The 22,457-nt window shown below is 41.8% G+C and overlaps 1 protein-coding gene across 1 annotated transcript in view; it reads left to right on the top strand.

The window, feature by feature from the left end:
- Nucleotides 1-5,088: 5,088 nt before the first annotated feature.
- The window catches only part of COG7 (component of oligomeric golgi complex 7), a gene marked incomplete at its 3' end in the record, with an annotated part of 85,261 nt that continues 67,892 nt past the window's right edge, over nt 5,089-22,457 (top strand). Inside the window, exons 1-4 of the mRNA XM_079944227.1 lie at nt 5,089-5,439; nt 11,642-11,790; nt 12,098-12,214; nt 13,400-13,568. Coding sequence (XP_079800353.1) covers nt 5,271-5,439; nt 11,642-11,790; nt 12,098-12,214; nt 13,400-13,568 — 604 coding nt within the window. The 5' untranslated portion in view covers nt 5,089-5,270. The remainder of the gene's footprint in view (nt 5,440-11,641; nt 11,791-12,097; nt 12,215-13,399; nt 13,569-22,457) is intronic.

Below are 22,457 nucleotides of genomic sequence, written 5' to 3'. Positions count from 1 at the left end.
TATGAACTGTGTAATAAAAAAGAACAGCCCCTGCTTTCCTCTCTTCTGGCCGCAGATGGTATCAATCACTTATATGCTGAAAGTGCTTTGTATTACAACTGGCACGTGAAGTTGCTGATAGTTTCCATGCATCTCCAGCCTCTCACTTCCACTGGCTCCATTCCTGTGGGCCCAAGCCTGCTTGAGTCTTCCCTGCAACCCTCCCCCTTCCTCCTGCCTTGTTTCTGGTAGCCCTGCATGGTAGAGTGAAACAAGCATGGGTTTTGGGGTCAGGTTAAGTTTCTAGTTTTCTTGCCACCTTGGGCAAGTCACTTAACTCGGCCTTGGTTTTTATATCCTTAAATGGTAAAAATGTTAAAAATATACTTCATAGATTTTGGTGAGGATTTAATGAGGTCACCAAGATACCAGACATGATAGGTACTCTTTAAATATAGGTGCTATTATTTCTCCTCAAATTGCCTCATCTGAGATTTCTCTTTTTTAATTTACTACGTTAACTTGTGGTGACTTCCATTTCGTCACTATGTTCATTTCAAAAGCTCTCCTGCTCTCATGGAAACCAGTGAAATTTTGCTAAGGATACTAATAACCTAATATTTGCAGAGACAGCAAAAAGGGTTGCATTTGATAAAATCTGACCATCCTCTCTATATTTGTAAGATTAGGGTCAACTTCAGGAAATGGAAAAAACTCAAGGTAACAGTGGCTTAAAAGATACTTAGATCACTGTATTAGCTTCCTGGCATTCCTGAGCAAAGCTGGGTGACTTAACAGAAATTTATCGTCTGGCAGTTCTGGAGGCTAGAAGTCTGAAATCAGGGCCATGCTCACTCTGAAACCTGCAGGAGAATCCTGGTGATCTGCGACAGTCTTTAGCGTTCCTTGGCTTTTAGCTGCATCACTCGTCTCCGCCTTCATTGTCATGTGGCGTTCTTCCTGTGTGTGTCACCCATGACCATCTTGTAAGGATACTGATCATATTGGATTAGGGGCTCACGCTACTTCCGTAAGATCTCAACTAGTTTCATCTGCAATGATGCTATTGCCAAATAAGGTCACATTCTGAGGGACTAGGGTTAGGATTTGTATCTTTTCTGGGGTGTCAGCGGGTGGAGACACAGTTCAACCCACAACACTCAAGAACCCCAGAGGTAGTGAAACTAGGACTGGTGTGCAGTCCATGGTCAGGCACCTAGATGCCGTCAATCTGTTGCCCTGCCGTGAGTGACTTAATTCCTAAAAACACTTCATGGTTCAAGATGACAGTTATAATTCTAGCCATCACGTTCACATTCCAGCCAGCAGGAAAGGAGAGTAGTGTATACGCCATTCTTTTAAGAACATCTCCTTGAAGTCCCACATAAAAGTTCTGCTCACGTTCCAGTGGCCAGTACTTAGTCACATGGACACACTTAACTTTTTTTTTTGTTTTTTTTTTTACAGCTAATTTTTAACTTATTCATTTACTTATTTAATTTTAACTTTATATTGGAGTATATTTGGTTTACAGTGTTGTGTTTCAGGTGTATAGCAAAGTGATTGTTATACATATACATATATCCATTCTTTTTCAGATTCTTTTTCCATATCGGTTATTACAGAATATTGAGTAGAGTTCCCTGTGCTATATAGTAGGTCCTTGTTGATTATTTTTTATACAGTAGTGTGTATGTGTTATTTTTTTTGGACACACTTAACTTTAAAGAATGCTGGGAGATGTCTTTGTCTTGAGAGGCTATGGACCCGCTGGGGAGAACAGAATAGAATCAGGAGATATCTAGCAGTGTCCGCCACACACTCCTGATGCTTTCCTGTCCCATGGCTTTCTGATACTCTTCTGATTCTTCCCCCAGTTCTTCCTCCCACCCTAAGCTTCCAAATATAGGCATGCTGCTAAAGGCTTTGTCATTAACCTTCATTGCTACTCTACTAAATCTCCCTGAAGTACAAATCTGACCCTACTACTTCAACCTTTTGATCATTTCATTGGATTAAGTAAAACCAATTTCCCTAGCATTCAAGGTTCTCCATAGTATAGCCTCATCCAGTCTTGGCCTCATCTGAATCTCATTTTCCCTTCCTGGAAAATAAAAATAATACCTGCCTTGACTCCAAAGGCTGTGAGGATTAAAATGGAAGTGTAAGGGAAAGCAAGTTTAATCTGTAAAGGTCTGTAAACATGTAAGGAATCTAGTGCTCTGTTCCTTCACATGGATGGATGGGTCCTGTGCTGTAGCCAGTCTGGACTCTTCCCTGACCTATGAATCTGTCTAGTAGAAATGGAGAGGCTTCCACACATCTTCTCTCAGGAGGAAGACACAGTCTCTTCTGGTAAACCTGGTTTATGCCAATGATCCAGACATGCAGCTGCAACCTGATTCTGATCACTGGGCATTTTTCTGATATCCTGTTATTTTTCAGCTGTTTCTTTCTGTTGAGTGCTCTGCTTATGGGACAGACTCACCTGCTAGACAACAATATTATATACCTTTGGCAGGGGCTATTAAGGTATGTACCATGTTATGATGTGCTGGCACACCTCCCTATACATGGGCTAGCAAGGAAATGTATTAACCAAATTTAAGAACCCAGAGGGAGTGAGTCTAGAGCTGGTATGACAGTCCCAGATCTTTCAGTGTCCTCTCTTTCCACTTCCAACAGCCGTTCCTACCAACCTGTCCATAAGAGTTCCTCATGGGCAGGTGTGGTAAGAAGCAAAACTCTTCCACATGAAGCCAGTCTGGTGACCTGGACAAGCATTACGCCCATTTAGGGAAGGGTGACTCAGTTTTGGCAAGTCTCAAAAAGTGTGGGCTCAGAGGCAGAACTTTTGGCTATGGCCCAGTAAGGAAATTTGCAAGCCCTGTCTCCAAAAAGGCTAGCTATAAAGCTAGACCAATTTGACAAAAACAACCATTTCAGTGCTACAGAAATCAAAGTAGATAGCAATCTGAGAAGTGTTTATGCTTGAAAAGCCACTGAAGTTTGGGTAAACAACATTTGCAGTTTCTGTCATTCTTCCCTGGGGCTGCATCCAGCCTCTCCCTTGCACCAACTCTGTAGGATTGATATCTTCTTTGAAATGATGTTAGCAGAAGTGACGGTTGCTGTGGTGGGCAAGTGGGGAGGGCCAGCACTTCCACTAGTTTGATGTTATGGTCATCATTAGAAAAAGCATGTATGTTGACGAAGATGTGCACATGTACATCAGGGACCAGAGAGAGCCCAAGCTAACCACACAATCCCAGCTGACACAGGCTGCATTCACATGCTGAGGAAACAAAGGGGTACAGTGGAAAAGAAAAGCTGGGACCAACTTGAAAGTGACCTGATATTTTGAATGTGCTCCCTTACCCACACACAGATCCACTGACAGGACAGAAGCCCTACTAGCTCAAAAAATTTGGTACAACTGTAGTCTGATCATTAACTGCCTTTCAGCTATGTAGACACAGGAAGTCAGATTTTAAAATAAAAACAAAAAAAAATAGAGCCATCAGACGCTACACACCATAGGGGAGAAATTTCATGAATTTATCTCAGGCAAGCTACTAAACAAGCAAACAAAAACAGGAACAATCTTTGGGGAGTCCAGAATCTAGAGTTGCTACAATATATTATCTAAAATACCTAGTTGTCAATAAAAAATTATGAGATGTGCAAAGAAACAGGAAGGAAAGATCCATACTGAGGGAAAAAGCGGTAAATAGAAACTCAGTCTTCAGACAATGGATTTAACAATCAGCATTCAAAGTAGCTAATATAAATATGTTCAAAGAACCAAAGTAAACCATGTTTAAGGAATTATAGGATGATTCTCAATAGCAAGGCAATATAAAAAAGAAATGGAAATTCTGGAATTGAAAAGTACATAAATTGAGATGAGGAATTAACTAGAGCCTCTCAACAAAAATTTGGGATGGCAGAAGAAAAAGTCAGTGAACCTGAAGATAGGTCAGTAGAAATTATCCAATCTGAAAAACAGAAAAAAGAAAAATAAATAGAGCTGCAGAGATATGTGAGACACCATCAGGTGTCATACACATAATGGGAGTCCCAAAAGGACAACCAAGAGAAAGGGACAGGAAAGTTATTTGAAGAAATAATATCCAAAACCTTCCCAAACTTGCTGAAAAACAATCTGCACATCCATAAAACTCAACAACCTTCAAGTAGGATAAACACAAAGAAACCCATATACATAGACACATTAGAGTCAAACTTAAAAACCAAAGCGGAAGATAGAATCTTGAAAGCTGTAAGAGAGAAATGACATACAATAGGTTCATAATAGATTAACAGCTGACTTACTTCTTATTGGAAATAATAGAGGTCAGAAGGCAGTGGGATGACATATTCAATGATCTAAATATGAAAAGAATTCTATTTCCAGCAGAACTGTTCTTCAAAAATGAAGGCATGGGCTTCCCTGGTGGCGCAGTGGTTAAGAAGCCGCTTGCCAATGCAGGGTACACGGGTTCGAGCCCCTGTCCGGGAAGCCCGTGCACCCCCAACTACTGAGCCTGTGCTCTTGAGCCCGTGAGCCACAACTACTGAAGCCCGCTCGCCTAGAGCCCACGCTCTGCAACAGGGGAAGCCACCGTGATGAGACGCCCACGCACCACAACGAAGAGCAGCCCCCGCTCGGGCAACTAGAGAAAGCCCGCGTAGCAGCAATAAAGACCCAAAGCAGCCTAAAATAAAATAAAATAAATGAATTTATTAAAAAAAAAAAAAAAGAGCTCAGGCTCCAGTAGCAGGCTTGGCTGAGTTCAGCTCCCACAGCGCTACCTTCTAGCTACGTGACATTGAACCACTTGCTTAACTGCCTCAGTTCTTCCTCTTTAAGTTGGGGGAGGATAACAGCACTCATAGGACTGTGAGTATTAAGTGCGCTCATACAAGTAAGGTCTCTAGCGTCAGCACATATTTAAGTGCCCAAAAGTCACTTAAGTTAGCAGAGCAAGAGAGACGCCCATACCCTCTGGCCGCCCGCCCGCCACGCTTCGCGGAAAGCAGGCAGTCACTATAGTAACGACCCCCTACTTCCGGAATAAGTACGGCGTGCGGCGAGGGTCCATCCCAGCCGTATACATCAGCGAGCTGACTGAGAGGCAGTGGAGAGGCTAGTTGGCGGCGCCGTCAATCCCGGACCGCCGCCTCACAGACCCGCGCGGGTGCTCTCGCAGGGCCGCTCGCTTCTGCAGCCTCGCGGACGCCCAAAGCCAGCCCTTCAGGCCTGGACGCTGGGGTGCGGCGGTGCAGCCATGGACTTCTCCAAGTTCCTTGCCGAAGACTTCGACGTGAAGGAGTGGATCAACGCGGCCTTCAGGGCTGGCCCCAAGGAAGTGGCGGCCGGGAAGGCGGACAGCCACGCGGCCACCCTGGTGATGAAGCTGCAGCTGTTCATCCAGGAGGTGAACCACGCCGTTGAGGGTAAGCGGCCGGGCAGGGCTCCCAGACGGGCCCGGGGCCCCCGGGGTTGCACGTAGTGGGCCGTAAACGTCGGCGCCTCCCATGGAGAGCGAGCGAGCCCTGCTCCGGTTCTCCCGCAGTGCTTACCGGGATATCCAGGAGGAGGTCTCGCTACTCCTCTCTCTCTGCAACACTTGCGGACTTGGGATCTTGGTTTTCCACCTCTGGCGGTGCTGTCAAGTTTCCTTTTAAAACTTAAAAGAGTGAATTTTAAGAATATTAAATAATAGTCAGCTGATCCTTACATTTGGCAAAAAAACATATAGAAGGTGTATAGGAATGACAAATCTGGGAAACATTGTTTTAAAGGATTTAAAAAAATATATTTTATTGAAGTATAGTTGATTTACAATGTTGTGTTAATTTCTACTGTACAGCAAAGTGATTCAGTTTTATATATATCTATATATCTATATTTATATATACACATTCTTTTTCATATTCTTTTCCATTATGGTTCATCACAGGATCTTGAATATGGTTCCCTGTGCTATACAGTAGGACCTTGTTGTTTATCCATCCTGTATATAATAGTTTGCATCTGCTAATCCCAAACTCCCAATCCAACCCTCCCCACCGCCCCTGTTTTAGTGGATCTTTATGTCAGTGGGAAGATGGGCTGTCCTGACGGGAGACTTTTAAGTATCGAATTCACTAACCAGAATAGTGAATTATAAAAAATAACACACCAGAACCATTTCATTAACTCCTCGACCTGGTTTTCATTCACTGTATGTTTATTCAGTGCATACTGCAGCCAGTCTCTCTGCTCGGCTCTGTGGGAAAGAGGCTCAGACTGCCCACACTGGGAGCTTATGGTCCTGTAAATAGAACTTTGTTTTATAGATGTGTCCACTGTTTAAGAAAAGGTGGAGGTGGGGGGACGCTTTATTTCACTGCAGATTCTTTATTGTACTTTGCATCTTTTAGTAATTATTGAACATCTACTATGCACCTGCCAAGAAATGAGTGCTGGGGATGAAAAGTTTACCTTTCTAGAGCTTGCCACCCTGTGGGGAGCATACGTGAACTGTTTAATTACAGTGAAGGGTGGCTTTACTGAGAGTAGAACCGGAAGCTGAGAGCTGGATGAAGGAAGCAATTATCTCTTGTCTGGGAGAATCATAAAGGGCTTTTCCCTGTGTTCGGCCTTGAAGGAAGACCTCACAGGGCCAAGATGGGGAGGACACTAATAATAATATAATCGCAAATATCTGAGTCCTTGGTATACATCAGGCACTGTTTTAAGTACTTTATATGCATTAACTAAGTGGTTCTCAACAGGGGTGGTGGGACTTCCCTGGTCCGCCTGCCAGTGCAAGGGACACGGGTTCAATCCCTGGTCCGGGAAGATCCCACATGCCGCGGAGCAACTAAGCCCGTGCACCACAACTACTGAGCCTGCGCTCTGGAGCCCGTGAGCCACAATTACTGAGCCCGCGTGCCTAGAGCCCGTGCTCCGCAACAAGAGAAGCCACCGCCTTGAGAAACCCATGCACTGCAACAAAGAGTAGCCCCCCGCTCGCCAAAACTAGAGAAAGCCCGCGTGCAGCAACAAAGACCCAAAGCAGCCAAAAAAAACAAAAACAAAAAATCTACCTTCCAGTGCACAGGACGCAGGCTCGATCCCTGGTCGGGGAGCTAAGATCCCACATGCTGCGGGGCAACTAAGCCCACACACTGCAACTACTGAGCTCGCGCGCCTCAGTGAGAGAGCCTGTGTGCTGCAAACTACAGAGCCCACGCGCTCGGGAGCCCATGCGCCACAACTAGAGAGAGAAAACCCACACGCCACAACGAGAGGGAAGCCCGCATCGCAACAAAATATCCCACACACCTCAACGAAGAAGACCCCAGTGCTGCAACTAAGACCTGATGCAGCCAAAAAAATTTTTTAAATAAGTAAATAAATAAATAATCCCTGCATGATCTGGCTCCTGCCAACGCCTCCAACCTAAGAATAGATCTTGTTCAACATTGTATCTCCAGACCCTGGAAAACAGTTTGTGCCCAATAAATATCCACTGACTGAATAAATGAACAAATCAATCCTCCTATTAGAGTTCCTCAACAGCTCCTGTTTGAGCCTCTGCAATAACTTCTCTTCACTGCAGACTTGGGACCTTGTTTTATCGTCCGTAAAAATAAAGCTTTAAACCTCCGAAGGCTTCTCACTGCCCACGGGATGAAATCCAAACCTTCAGGATGGGCAAAGCACCTTTCACAGTTTGATCCTAATCTACTTTTCTACCTTACCTCCAGCAGAAGTTCCCCCCATGAAAGTGCAATCCTTCAATAATAATAACACTAATGACTAATATAAATTGATGTTATTGATGAAGCTCTGTTTGAACTTCCCGCCTTTCTCTGGACTGGTTAGGCCTTTTTATACCCACATGCCTCTGCATGTTCCCTCTCCCTTTAATACCAGAGAGGTAGTAAAGTATAATGGATAACAGCCTGGGATCTGGAACCAGTTACCTGGGTTCAAATCCAGGCTCCCCATTCATTAGCAACATGATGCTGGGCAAGTTACTGGCCTCAGCCGCAGTTTCTACAGCTATAAAGTGGGAATAATAACTATGCCTAACTCTAAGGATTACTGTCATTTTAAAATTAGATAATCATGCCAAGCGGAGGAGAAACTATTAACAGTTTGGCCAGGACACTTCTTCATTGCTCAGGACTCTCCCAAGCACTGCAGGACATTAAGCATTGTTGGGTCATTTCCACTAAATGTCCTACCATAGCAGCAACTAAAAAATTCCTACCAACTTCCAAATATTGGGGGGGTGCAGAGGTGGCATTTACCACCCCTGTTTTCTTTGTTTTTTTTTTTAATTTTATAAATTTATTTATTTATTTTTGGCTGCATTGGGTCCTTGTTGCTGCGTGCAGGCTTTCTCTAGTTGTGGCGAGCAGGGGCTACTCTTCGTTGCAGTGCGTGGGCTTCTCATTGCAGTGGCTTCTCTTGTTGCGGAGCATGGGCTCTAGGCGCACAGGCTTCAGTAGCTGTGGCACGCGGGCTCGGTAGTTGTGGCTTGTGGGCTCTAGAGCGCAGGCTCAGTAGCTGTGGCGCACGGGCTTAGTTGCTCCGTGGCATGTGGGATCTTCCCGGACCAGGGCTCGAACCCACGTCCCCTGCATTGGCAGGCGGATTCTTAACCACTGTGCCACCAGGGAAGGCCCTCTTTGGTTTGTTTTTTTTTTTTTTTTTTTTTGGCCGCACTGCACAGCATGCAGGATCTTAGTTCCCCAACCAGGGATCAAACCCACGGCCCCTGCAGTGGAAGCACAGATTCTTTTTTTAAAAATTTTTTTTAATTTTTTTTTTTTTGGAATGCGGGGATTTTTTTTCAATTTTTTTTTTAGTTCTTTTATTTATTTTTAATTAATTTATTTTATTTATTTTGGCTATGTTCGGTCTTCGTTGCTGTGCGTGGGCTTTCTCTAGTTGTGGCGGGTGGGGGCTACTCTTCATTGTGGTGCGCGGGCTTCTCGTTGTGGTGGCTTCTCGTTGCGGAGCACGGGCTCTAGGCGTGTGAGCTTCAGTAGTTGTGGCACACGGGCTCAGTAGTTGTGGCTTGCAGGCTCAGTAGATGTGGTGCACGGGCTTAGTTGCTCCGCGGCATGTGGGATCTTCCCGGACCAGGGCTTGAACCCGTGTCCCCTGCATCGATAGGCAGATTCTTAACCACTGCGCCACCAGGGAAGTCCCCATGCAGGGATTTTAATGTCACATTAAAGAGTTTTGATTTGGTTTAAAATTAGTGTAATGGGAAGGTACTGGAGGATTTTTAAGCAGGGGAATGAGATGGTTTGATTTATGTCCCCATTCAGGAGACTATGGCTGTAGTCCAGAAGAGAGGTGACAGTGGCTTCGTCTGAGGTTATAGCATTAGAGATGGTGAGAAATGGGTAGCTTTAAGGTATTTTTTAGGAGGAAGAAAGGGGAGAACTTGCTGATGGATTGGAATGAGGGATGAAAGGGGAAGAAAATCAAGAATGATGGTAGATTCTTGAACTGAGCAACTGGATGGAGGTGCCAAGTGTTCAGCAATGTTGAGAGAATTTGTAGTAAACATTCATAACCCGCTACCTAGATTCTACAATGAGCAGTGTGCTGTTCTCGCTTTATCACAATTCTGTCCATCCCTCTCTCCATCCATTCGTCCATCTTATTTTTGATTTTGAAATAAATCAGTATTTCATAGTAAGTTAGACATCAGTATAGTTCACCCCTAGACATTTCAGTTGGAACCCTAAAAATTATAGAGTTCAATACTTGTTTACGGCTCTTTTTTTTACTAGATAAAATTTACATAAGGTGAAATGGAGGGACCTTATCTGATAAGTTTGGGTTTTGACAGATGTATACGCTAGTGTAGCTCAACCCCCCATCAAGATGTAGAATGTTACCATCACTTCGGGAGGAGCCCCAGTCCCCTTTCACAGGGCCCTTACCCTCCCAGAGGCAACCACTGCAGGTGAGACTTTGTTTGTTTGTTTTGATTTTTTTTGGCCACACTGCAAGGCTTGTGGTGTCTTAGTTCCCCAACTGGGGATCGAACCCAAGCCCTCTGCAGTGGAAGTGCGGAGTTCTAACCACTGGACTGCCAGGGAATTCCCAGGAGGTGATAGTTTTAAAATGGATACTAGAAAGAATTAAATTTGTGTGTGGGCATGCTGTGGAGAGGGAAGAGAAGGTTCAGCCAGACATGAAGAGTGACTCTGAGGTTCCGCAGGCAGGGGGCCAGGCTGGGACCATGACAGTGCTGTAAAAATCAGCGCTGTAGAAATCACTGTTCCCTGGTGGCACAGTCGTTAAGAATTCGCCTGCCAATGCAGGGGACAGGGGTTCAAGGCCTGGTCTGGGAAGATCCCACATGCCACGGAGCAACTAAGCCTGTGCGCCACAACTACTGAAACCCGTGCACCTAGAGCCTGTGCTCCACAACAAGAGAAGCCACTGCGATGAGAAACCCGCGCACTGCAACGAAGAGTAGCCCCAGCTCGCCGCAACTAGAGAAAGCCCGCGTGCAGCAACAAAGACCCAACTCAGCCAAAAATAAAATTAAATTAAAAAAAAATCAGTGAAGTCTCTGTGCCTCGAAGAACTCTTTGTTCTGCCTTTGTTTTCTTAAAACTTTACTTAAGGTCAGTGCTGGAGACAGACTGTTATTTTATGGCAGAGCTGGATGAACAGGTTCCTGAAGCACGTCTTCAAGATGTTAAGGTTCCGTTCAATGCACTGGTGGAGCAGAAGGCTCTGGACTTCTTTGGTTGATTCCCCAGCGAATTGCTATTTAAAGGGCTAAAGGGTTATGCTGTTAACCCTCCTGTTTCCAGATAACACATCATGGTCTGCAAGAATTTTCAGATTTTATTCTACACTTGGGATACCTGTTAAAAAAATGCAGGTTCCTTGATCTTGATCTTCTACCAGGATTCCTAAATAAGAATCTCTGGCAGGTGGCCTGGCGACCTGCATTTTAACTGCATTCCAGCTGATGCTGTTGGTCTGTGGACTACATTTTGAAAAGACTGTGGAAAGCAGACATTGGGTCCAGACACACGTTGTTTCAGTTCTGAAATCTTGGGCAAGTTACTTAACCTCTTCTGAGACTTAGTTTTCTCATCTGTAAGAGGTGGCTGCTGATGATTGCCATGGACATTAGGTGGTATAATGCATATAAAGCACCTGGTGCAGAGCTGGCATTTGCCACTGTCACATTCCTCCATTCTCCTTCCTTGAAAAGGGAGTTGCTTGGGAGTTTCCTGGCGGTCCAGAGGTTAGGACTCGGTGCTTTCACTGCCAGGGTCCAGGCTCAATCCCTGGTTGGGGACCTAAGATCCCATAAGCCACGTGGTGTGGCCAAAAAAAAAAAAACCCCAAAAACCAAGGAGTTGTAGTAAGAAGACAACTGATGTTGGGTCAGGTCGACAGTTTATTCACAGGGCCCTCACCATCATTCTGGGGAAGACAGGGACCCGGCATAGGCCAGCTCTGCGCCCCTCCCACACCACAACTTTCCACAGGCTCAGAAAACTGCGTGGTTGGTAGTGCCTTAGGGAAGATTTGCTTCCTGCCGTCTGATTTATTCATATTGTTCACTGGTGAGTGATCTGACGTTCACCTTTGGTTCTTGGGTTCTTGCTGCAGAAACAAGTCACCAGGCCCTTCAGAACATGCCCAAAGTGCTCCGTGATGTAGAAGCCCTTAAACAGGAGGCATCTTTTCTGAAAGAACAAATGATTCTTGTCAAGGAGGACATTAAAAAATTTGAACAGGACACATCTCAGTCGATGCAGGTATTTTGGCTCCTGTCCTAAGTGTTGACTCTTGTTTTTGGAAGATGTTCACTTTCCTAGTGGGAGGTCAACCTTAACTCAAAATTCTGCCAAGCACTCAGACTACTCTTTTGTTTGGTTTTTTCAGCTTATTCATCTCTCTTTAGCACTGCTGAACAATTTAGCCATGTAAGCAGTGTTGTACGGGGTACAGAGGCTCCCTAAAGGCAGGAGCATGCCACGATACTTATGTTTCGAGTCGCTGATGGAAGGTAGAGGAAATGGAACTGCCACTTCTTTAGTGTTCGACCCCTCATTTCTCTTCTAGGTATTGGTAGAAATCGACCAGGTGAAGTCCCGAATGCAGCTTGCCGCAGAATCTCTTCAAGAAGCCGACAAATGGAGCACACTGAGTGCTGATATCGAGGAGACATTTAAGACTCAAGTAGGTTTCTTGTTTAGGGGATGTTGTGACATCTCTTTAAGCAAGAACTTGAGGTTTGGAGAAACAAATGAGCTAGCTATGCCGCTCACAATCAGAAGGGCTGGTAAGTAGCCCGGTGTGGGAATATTCAGGCATGGGTTGGGGGCGATCTGAGACTGCCCTGAGTTTTTCCACCTCCTTTAGTTTGTACCATCTGCTTGACTGAAGCGTTTTAGTCACAAAAGTGAGTTCAGGAAAAGCTTAAAAAGACAGAGAAAATGGAGTAAATGGGAGTGTGGAACTTGGGCAGGGGTGCCCTACACACCACGGGACCTCAGCAAGTTACTTTACCCTCCTTGGATGGCAAAGTGTGGAAAATAGTGATATTTTGGATACCTGATTATAAGGATGAAGTAAGATGATATCTTACGAAAAACTTTTTTTTTCAATTGTAAAACAAAATGAATTATTTATCATCTCTTTTGCTATTTAAAAAAAAACTTGTAAAAGTTTTTTAAAAGTTCTAAATGCACATGGGAAAAATTGAGTAAACAGGAATAAACAGTGAAAAATAAGTCTTTCTCATAGTTCTGACCCTCCCAATTCCCTAATTTCCCTTCTAAATACAAACCCTGTTGTCAGCTCTATGCCTGTTCTTCCAGATAAATGCACACACATATATGTTCCTTGCCCTGTTTTTCCCCCACAAATGGTAGTGCATTGTGAATACTGCTTCACACGTTTTTTTTTCAGTTAACAATCTATTATTCTGTCAGTTATTGTTACCTTTTTTTAAAAAATTTTATTTATTATTTTTGGCTGCGTTGGGTCTTCATTGCTGTGCTCGGGCTTTCTCTAGTTGTGGCGAGCGGGGGCTACTCTTCATTGTGGTGTGTGGGCTTCTCATTGTGGTGGCTTCTCTTGTTGGGGAACACGGGCTCTAGGCACGTGGGCTTCAGTAGTTGTGGTGCTCGGGCTCAGTAGCTGTGGCTCGCAGACTCTAGAGCACAGGCTCAGTAGTTGTGGTGCACGGGCTTAGTTGCTCTGCGGCTTGTGGGATCTTCCTGGACCAGGGCTTGAACCCGTGTCCCCTGCATTGGCAGGCAGATTCTTAACCACTGAGCCACCAGGGACGCCCTGTCCATTCTTAATTGAAGTAGCAGGAATATTTTAACATAAATATCCTCTATTCTGGTCTTTTTATAGGACATAGCTGTAATTTCTGCCAAGCTCACAGGTATGCAGAATAGCCTAATGATGCTTGTTGATACACCAGACTACTCAGAAAAATGTGTGCACTTGGAGGCGTTGAAGAACAGGCTGGAGGCCTTGGCCAGCCCCCAGATCGTAGCAGCATTCACATCTCAGTCTGTAGGTGAGTGCTGGCCATTTATCATCTCTCTGTACACCTCTTCACGAAGGTAAGGCTTTCCAAATCTTCAATCTTTAAAATGTCTTAATGGTGACTAAATTATGTAGATTGGGGCTTCCCTGGTGGCGCAGTGGTTGAGAGTCCGCCTGCCGATGCAGGGGACATGGGTTCGTGCCCCGGTCTGGGAAGATCCCACATGCCACGGAGCGGCTGGGCCCGTGAGCCATGGCCGCTGAGCCTGCACGTCTGGAGCCTGTGCTCCGCAACGGGAGAGGCCACAACAGTGAGAGGCCCGCGTACCGCAAAAATAAATAAATAAATAATGTAGATTGGAAGTCAGTCTGTAGCTTTATGGTGGTTGCCTTTTCTTCAACATTTTATATGAACTTTTTCAAAATACAGAAAAGTTGAAATAACCATCAGTGAACACACCATCTAGATCCTAGTGTTAGCATTTGCCACATTTGCTTTATCACATATCTACCCACCTATTCACCTCTCTATCCATCCACCTTATTTTTTTTAATGCATTTCAAAGTAAGTTGCACACATCAGTATACTTCATTCCTAAACACTTTAGCATTCATATCAATAACTAGAGTTCAGTGTTGGTTTATGATTCTTTCTTTTTTTGAGGTAAAGTTTACATTTAGAAAAATGTACAAATCTTAAGTGTACCATTTGATGAGTTTAGATGCTGATCAAGTCCATTATGATGCTGTGTTATTTTCCAGTGATTTTTTTCAACCAATAAGTTTATCTAACTCCCTTTCCATTTCATCCACAAAACTATTGGTTAAACAAGAAGCAGCAGCAGTAAAGCTGTTTTCTTACCTTCACAGCTATTTACATTGGCAGACTGTAGTCTGTATCCACTGCCCTGCTTCCTGCACTCTTGTTCATGTATCACGCAAGCCCCTCTCCTCTGGGGTTAATGTTCTCCTGAACCTGTTCTGTTGAAGGTCTCCAACAGCTGTATCATCACCAAACCCCAAGGCCTAATATCACTTTATTACTTTTCTTTTCTTTTTTTAATTTTTATTTTATTTATTTATTTTGGGCTGTGTTGGGTCTTCGTTGCTGCACATGGGCTTTCTCTAGTGGTGGTGAGCGGGGCCCGCTCTTCGTTGTGGTGCATGGGCTTCTCATTGCAGTGGCTTCTCTTGTTGCGGAGCACGGGCTCTAGGTGCACGAGCTTCAGTAGTTGTGACATGCGGGCTTCAGTAGTTGTGGCTCATGGTCTCATAGAGCGCAGGCTCAGTAGGTGTGGCGCACGGGCTTAGTTGCTCCGCAGCATGTGGGATCTTCCCAGACCAGGGATCGAACCTGTGTCCCCTGCATTGGCAGGTGGATTCTTCTCCACTGCACCACCAGGGAAGCCCTACTTTTCTGTTTCTCATTGTCAGCAACAGTTAACAATGTTTTTTACTCCCCCCTGTTCTGAGAATGCTTTCTTCCCTTGGCTTCTGAGAGGGAGCATCAGTTTTGTTTATATAATGGTACAGTTCCAGTGGTGAAATTAAATCATAAGAAGTTCTGATATCTTTGTTTTTCTAGTTTGTTTAAAATTTATTTTTTTATTGAAGTAACATTGGTTTATAACATTATGTAAGTTTCATGTGTACAGCATTATATTTCTACTTCTGTATACACTACAGCATGTTCACCACCAAAAATTTAGTTTCCGTCCATCACCATACAGTTAGTTGATCCCCTTTACCAATTTCGCCCTCCTGGTGCCCCATCCCCTCTGGTAACCACTACTCTCTTCTCTGTATCTAAGTGTTTGTTTTTATTTGGTTTGGTTTTTTCATTTATTTTGTTTGTTTTTTATATTCCACATTTGAGTGAAATCATACGTTATTTGTCTTTGTCCATCTGACTTATTTCACTAAGCATAATACTCTCAAGGTCTATGCTTGTTGCAAATGGTAAGATTTTATCTTTTTATTTTATGGCTGAGTAGTATTCCACTATATATATCGCATCTCCTTTATCCAATCACCTGGTGATGGGCACTTAAGTTGGTTACGTATCTTGGCTATTGTAAATAATGCAGCAGTGAGAAGTGCTGATATCTTAAGAGTTCTGATTGGTATTTTATTTTGTTTTAGGGTGGGTGAGCCTAGGCTTTAATAATTAAGAAAAGTCTATAGCTAGATAATTATATATGAATATGCAGGCATGTGCACATGTAAATTCTTATCATACGTAAAAACGTTATAAAATTTCAGTATGCTGAGTTTGACCATGTAATTTATTATTAAACTAGGACACTTTTGAGAGGAAAAGGGAGTGCTTTCAATAATGCAGCTGGGGCAACAGATATAAACCAAGACTGTCCTGGGCCAGCTGGGACATATAGTCACCCCTGTACTCATACAGTATAGAACCCTTAGAGAATGACCCTCTGGATAGTTGAGTTTTCAGTGTGGGTGAGAGCAGCTGAACCTCCTCATTCTGAACAGTAACACTATCTTCCCTCCAACGATGGTTTCTTTCCACTCCAGTTCTCTCAATAGTCAAGGCCTGCAAAGTTTGGCCTCCCTTGCCCTGGTGGTGAAGTCACACCAAAGTGGGGACCTCTTGGAACTCAGCCCTGGAGAGTTGTGTATGTCTGTGCCCAGGAGCGAGTCATCTCTTTTGTAATCCCTGTGCTGTTCAGTAACTCCAAAGACAGAAACAAGTCTCAGTCAGTACTTGATACTATCCCGTTAGGTAATTTTAAAAAGGTAAATATTGTCAAATTTTATTAAATGGCCTTTTAGCATCTTTCAAGATCGAATGTGTTGTTTTTATTTCCTCTGACCTACCAATATGGCAAATCATATTAATAGCATTCCTAATTTTACATCATTCTTACAATTCAAGAACAAGCCCTACTTGTTCACTGTGTGTGTGTGTGTGTGTGTGTGTGTGTGAGAGAGAGAGAGAGAGAGTGAATATACTACTAGATATTTGCTGGTATTTTATTTATTTATTTTTTGGCCATGCTGCGAGGCTTTGTGGGATCTTAGTTCCCTGACCAGGGATCGAACCTGGGCCCAAAGAAGTGAAAGCACAGTCCATAACCACTGGACCACCAGGGAATTCCCCTGAAATTTTACTTAAAATTTTTAAATTGAGGTCCTGTAAGTGAATATCTCTGTTAGGTTTTAGTATCATGATTGTGTTGGCTTCACAAAAACAACTGGGACCGTTTCATTCTTTCTTACTATTAGGATTTAAATAGCATTTTTATCAAATATTGCCATGGCCCCATTGAAGGCTTTCTGTCTGCAGTTCAGCTTGGGTATAAGTATGAGGACCTCTGCCTTCTTTTTTGTTTGTATTTGCTTTACTGTGTCTTTGCCTATTTTGTCTTAACTCTCAAACTTCCTGAGATGTTTTATTTTAGACTTGTCTGTTGGAGGTGGCACATAGTTGAATTGTATTTTCTGATTTAATCCTGGTATTTCTTTTTTAATCAGTGACTTTATCCCATTTAGGTTTTTCTTTTTAACAGAAATTTCCAGTCTTACATGTTTCTATTTTTATATTTTCTTCTTTATGTTTCTTTTGATCTCTATATTTTGCTATGTTTTCTTTGTGTTTTTTTCTCATGGATAACTTGAAAGATACATAACTTGTTTTTAGTTTTACTAGTGATTTATGACTTCAAATAATAAACTAATTTTTTTTCTCAGTTTATCAACATTGTAAATGAAACAATATATGATTCCCTCAGTTACTGCATTTACACTCCCCTCCCTTTCTCCCACCCTTCACCCTCCCCTGCCCTATTCTAGAATATTGCATAGTCTAGAATTTTTCTTCATGGTATACCATCAAGTTAATAATTTTTTTATCATGTAGCTTTCTCTCTGAAATGTAAACATTATAAAATTTTTGTGTTTTATATTTTATTTTTATATAACTGTTTTATAACCAGAAATTGCCATGGTTGTCTATGCTTAATATCATGTTTTTAAGTGGATTCAGTCTCATTTCCAGATTTTCATCCCACATTTTCCCCCCTTGTTAATTCTTTTTTCTTTTCTTTTTTTTTTGGCCACACCGCGTGGCCTGCGGGATCCTAGTTCCCTGACCAGGAGTGGAACCCAGGCCCTCGGCAGTGAGAGCGTGGAGTCCTAACCACTGGACCACCAGGGAATTCCCTGTTAATTCTTTATTTTGAGGCTTCTCTTCATTAGAAGGATTCTGTTTTTAAGTAGACTTTTTTTTCCCTCAGGAAGGGCGTGGGGATCATATGTATATCCTTGGTATTTAAGTAAAGAATGTGTTTTTATTGCTTTTCCATGTAGAAAAGAATGACTGCTTTTGGAATTCTTGGTTCATACTATTTTTCCTTCAGAAATCTAGAGACGTTGCTTCTTGTCTTCTGCCAACTATATTCTGATGTTCCGTATGAGACTGGCCTGCCTAGTTTTTTCTTTGTACGTAGTATGTTCCTTGAATAGTTAAAATAGGGTGGGCAAACATTGTCTGTAAAGGGCCAGATAATAAATTTTTGGGCTTTGTGGGGCATATGGTCTGTAGCACAAATACTTAATTCTGCAGTTGTGGCACGAAAACTCATATGTAAATGAATGAGCTTCGCTGTGTTCCAATAACATTTTATTTACAAAAACAGTTGGTAACTTGGCTCATAGTTTGCTGACTTCTGGCTTATGAGATTCTTTTACCCTGTAGTTTAGTTACTTTACTAGGTTATTTTTCAGTTTTGAAAATTTTTAATGTTTTCTGGAACATAGTATCTTATTTGCTGATTCATATTTTTCTTCATTTCTAGAAAATTTCTTTCTAAAAAGACTTTTTCTTCTGTTTCATTTATTTTCTTTTTCATTTTTGAGAACATCAACTATCTGTTCATTAGCTCTTCCTTTCCCCCCTCAACGTATAATATGTTCACACTGGTCTATTTTGGCTCTTTGCCAACAATCTCCTCTCCTCCATAGTCTGTTATTTTTCAAAAGTCTGTCTTCCATTTGATCAATAGCATTTTCTAAAGTATGTGTTCTGCTCTTTGTTCTTCTAATTAATTTTTAATTCATCATATCATTATTTATTTCCTCATTTTTTTTCTTAGCTCTGCCAGCCTCCCTTTATATCTCATTGTGATACCTTAGATCCTATTGAAGAAAGCGTATACCTTGTGTAATTTCCTTGAGAATGTGAAGCAGTTGTAGTGCAAAATTTTCTCCTCTTCCCTAAGGTAAATCTTTTGAAGTGCTCTCTCTTTTAAGAAAAGTTTTTTTTTAATTTCAGTTTTGTTATTTATTATTTATTTTTAATTAGTTAATTAATTAAATTTATTTTTTGGGCTGTGTCTGGTCTTTTTTTAAAATTTTTATTTATTTATTTATTTTATGTATCTATTTTGGCTGCGTTGAGTCTTTGTTGCTGTGCTTGGGCTTTCTCTAGTTGCGGTGAGTTCGTTGGGGTGTGCAGGCTTCTCACTGCAGTGGCTTCTCTTGTTGCGGAGCACGGGCTCTAGGCACGCAGGCTCAGTAGTTGTGGCGCACGGGCATAGTTGCTCCGCGGCTCGTGGCATCTTCCCGGACCAGGGCTTGAACCCCTGTCCCTTGCAATGGCAGGCAGATTCTTAACCACTGCGCCACAAGGGAAGCCCTGTGTCTGGTCTTAGTTGCAGCACACAGGGTCTTCGTTGTGGCACGGGCTCTTCATTGTGGCATGTGGGCATCTCTCTAGTTGTGATGTGAGGGCTTCTGTCTAGTTGTGGCGCACGGGCTTAGTTGCCCAGCAGCACTTGGGATCTTAGTTCCCCAACCAAGGATCGAACCTGCGTCCCCTGCAGTGGAAGGCAGATTCTTTACCACTGGACCACCAGGGAAGTCCCTAAATTTCAGATTTAAATCCAAGGTTATGAGGCTTTTCCCTTGTGTTTTTTTCCTAAGAGTTTTATAGTTTTAGCTCTTACATTTAGGTTGTTGAGCCATTATAAGTTAATTTTTGTATATGGTACAAGGTAAGGGTCCAACTTCTTTCTTTGGCATGTGGACATCCAGTTTTCTGAGCAACATTTTTTTTTCCTGAGCACATTTGTTAAAAGGACTGTTCTTTCCCCATTGAATGGTCTTGACATCCTTGTTGAAAATTATTTGACCATGTATGTGAAGGTTATTTCTGGGCCCTTTATTCTGTTCCATTAGGCTGTATATATGTCTGTCCTTATGCCAGTACCACATAGTTTTGATTATTGTTGCTTTGTAGTAACTTGAAATCATGGATTGTGAATCAACCAATGCTGTCCTTCTTTTTCAAGATTGTTTTGGCTATTTGGGGGTCCCTTGAAATTCCATATGAATTTTAGAATGGGTTTTTCTGTTTCTCCAGAGAACACAATTGAACACCATTTTGGAAGGGATTACATTGAATCTGTAGATGGCTTTGATAGTATTATCATCTTAACAATATTAAATCTTCTAATTCATGGACATAGCATGTCTTTTTATTTATTTGTGTCTTTTAAAATTTCTTTCAGCAGTGTTTTGTCACTTTCAGTGTAAAAGTCTTTTAGCTCCTTGATTATATTTATTTCTAACTATTTTATTCTTTTTGATGCTATTATAAATGGAATTGTTTTCTTAATGTTTTTTTCAGATTGTTCATTGTTACTGTATAGAAATGCAAGTGAGTTTTGGTGTGTTGATATTGTATTCTGCTGCATTAACTTATTAGTTCTAACAGGTTTTTTTTGGTGGAATCTTTAGGGCTTTCTATAAATAAGATCATATCATCTGCAAACAAAGATATTTTTCCTTCTTCCTTTCCTGTTTGAATGCTTTTTACTTCTTTTTCTTGCATAATTATTCTGGCTAGAACTTCCAGTACTAAGTTGAATAGAAATTGCAAAAGTGGGCATCCTTGTCTCGTTCCTGATCTCAGAGGAAAAGTTTGAAATGGTCTTTCACCATTGAGTATTATGTTAGCTGGGGGCTTTTCATATATGGCCTTTATTTTGTTGAGGTTGTTTGCTTCTATTCCTAGTTTTTTGAGTGTTTTTGTCATGAAAAAGTATTGAATTTTAACAGATGCCTTTCTGCATCAGTTGAGATGATCACGTGCACGTGGATATTTTGCCTTTGTTCTGTTAATGTGGTGTATTTCATTCATTGATTTTCATACGTTGAACCTTCCTTGCATCCCAGAGCAAATCCCACTTGGTCATGGTGTATAATCCTTTTAATATGCTGTAGAATTCAATTTGCTAGCATTTTGTTGAGGATTTTTATATCAATATTCATCAGGAATATTAATCTGTAGGTTTCTTTTCTTGTAATGTCTTTGTCTGGCTTTGGTATTAAGGTAATGCTGCCCTCATAGAATGAATTAGAGAGTATTCACTGCTCTTCAGTTTTTTTGGGAGAGGTTGAGAAGTATTGGTATTAATTCTTTAAGTGTTTGGTAGAATTAATCAGTGAAGCCATCTGGTGTGCTTTTCTTTGTTGAGAGGTTTGTGATTACTGATTCAATTATTAGTTTTAGGTCTGTTCAGAGTTCCTATTTCTTCATCATTCAGTCTTGGTACATTGAGTATTTTTAGGAATTTGTTCATTTCATCTAATTTATCTAATTTGTTGTCATATAATTGTCCATAGTGCTTTCTTATAATTCTTTTTATTTCAGTAAAATTAGTAGTGATATCCCTTCTTTCATTTCTGATTTTATTTATTTGAGTCCTCTTCCTTTTCCTTAGTGAATCTAAGTAAAGTTTTATCAATTTTGTTCATCTTTTCAACCCTTGATTTTGTTGATTTTTGTTTTGTTTCTGTATTCTCTATTTACTTATCTCTGCTCTGCTCTTTATTGTTTCTTCCCTTTTGCCAAATTTGGGTTTAGTTAGTTTGTTTTTTATTTTCTTAGTTCTGTAAGATGTAGAGTTTAGGTTGTTGATTTGAGCTGTTTCTTCTTTTTTAGTGTAAGTATGTACAGCTATAAATTAGCTCTTTGGGCTACTTTTGTGGCATCCCATAAGTTTTGGTATGTTAGGTTTTTGTTTTCATTTGTCATTTTCTAATTTCTCTTGTGGTATCTTCTTTGACCCATTGGTTGTTTAGGAGTATGTTGTTCAATTTCCACATATTTGTGAATTTTCCAGTTTTCTTTCTTCTGTTGATTTTTAGTTTTCTACCAGTGTGATTGGAAAAGATACTATATGATTTATATGATTTTAATCTTTAAAAATTTATTAAGACTTGTTTTGTGGCCTGAGATACGGTCTATCCTGGAGAATGTTTTCTGCCTTTGTTGGGTGGAGTGTTCTGTACTGTCTGTTAGGTCTAATTGCCCTGTAGCGTTTGTTGAAGTCTCTGCTTCCTTATTATCTTCTCTCTGGTTGTTCTTGACGTGCTCTCTGCATGCACCTTCTGTATGCTCTGTTCCTTTTCTTTTTTACCCCCTGTGGTACTTCTGCATAGGTCACATGCTGGAATTTTTTTGTTTGTATTTGTTTCTATTTATTCATATTTGTATGTGGGTGCTTTTTTCTGGGTCTACTGTTCACTGAAAAATAGTTAGCATGGGACCTCCTTGGAAACCCCTCCTTTGTTGACCTGGACTTGGTTGAGAGATTTCCTCTTGCCCTTGATTTAAAGGCTACGTTCTGTGTTGTGCGTTTCAGTTGCCCAAAGAGCATGGGTTCAGGACTCATCTCCAGGCTTTTCGTTCCATATCTTCCCCATTTGTCAATTCTTTATTTTGAGTCTTCTTCTCATTAGCAGGATTCTAGGACTGGAGCCGGGCCTTTGGAAAATCACCATCTGGCAGCTTTATTCCTCATGTTTTCTCATGAATTTGTGGCAGCTACAGACCATGGAACTCACCTGCGCGGTTTGGGTGTATGTCTAGTTATGTGAGGTTAGGGGAGTA

The sequence above is a fragment of the Stenella coeruleoalba genome (assembly GCF_951394435.1).
Source record: "Stenella coeruleoalba genome assembly, chromosome: 15".
In the NCBI taxonomy this organism is placed as follows: Eukaryota; Metazoa; Chordata; class Mammalia; order Artiodactyla; family Delphinidae; genus Stenella; species Stenella coeruleoalba.
Note: the sequence above shows the minus strand (reverse complement) of the source record. Positions and strands in the feature narration are given on the sequence as shown.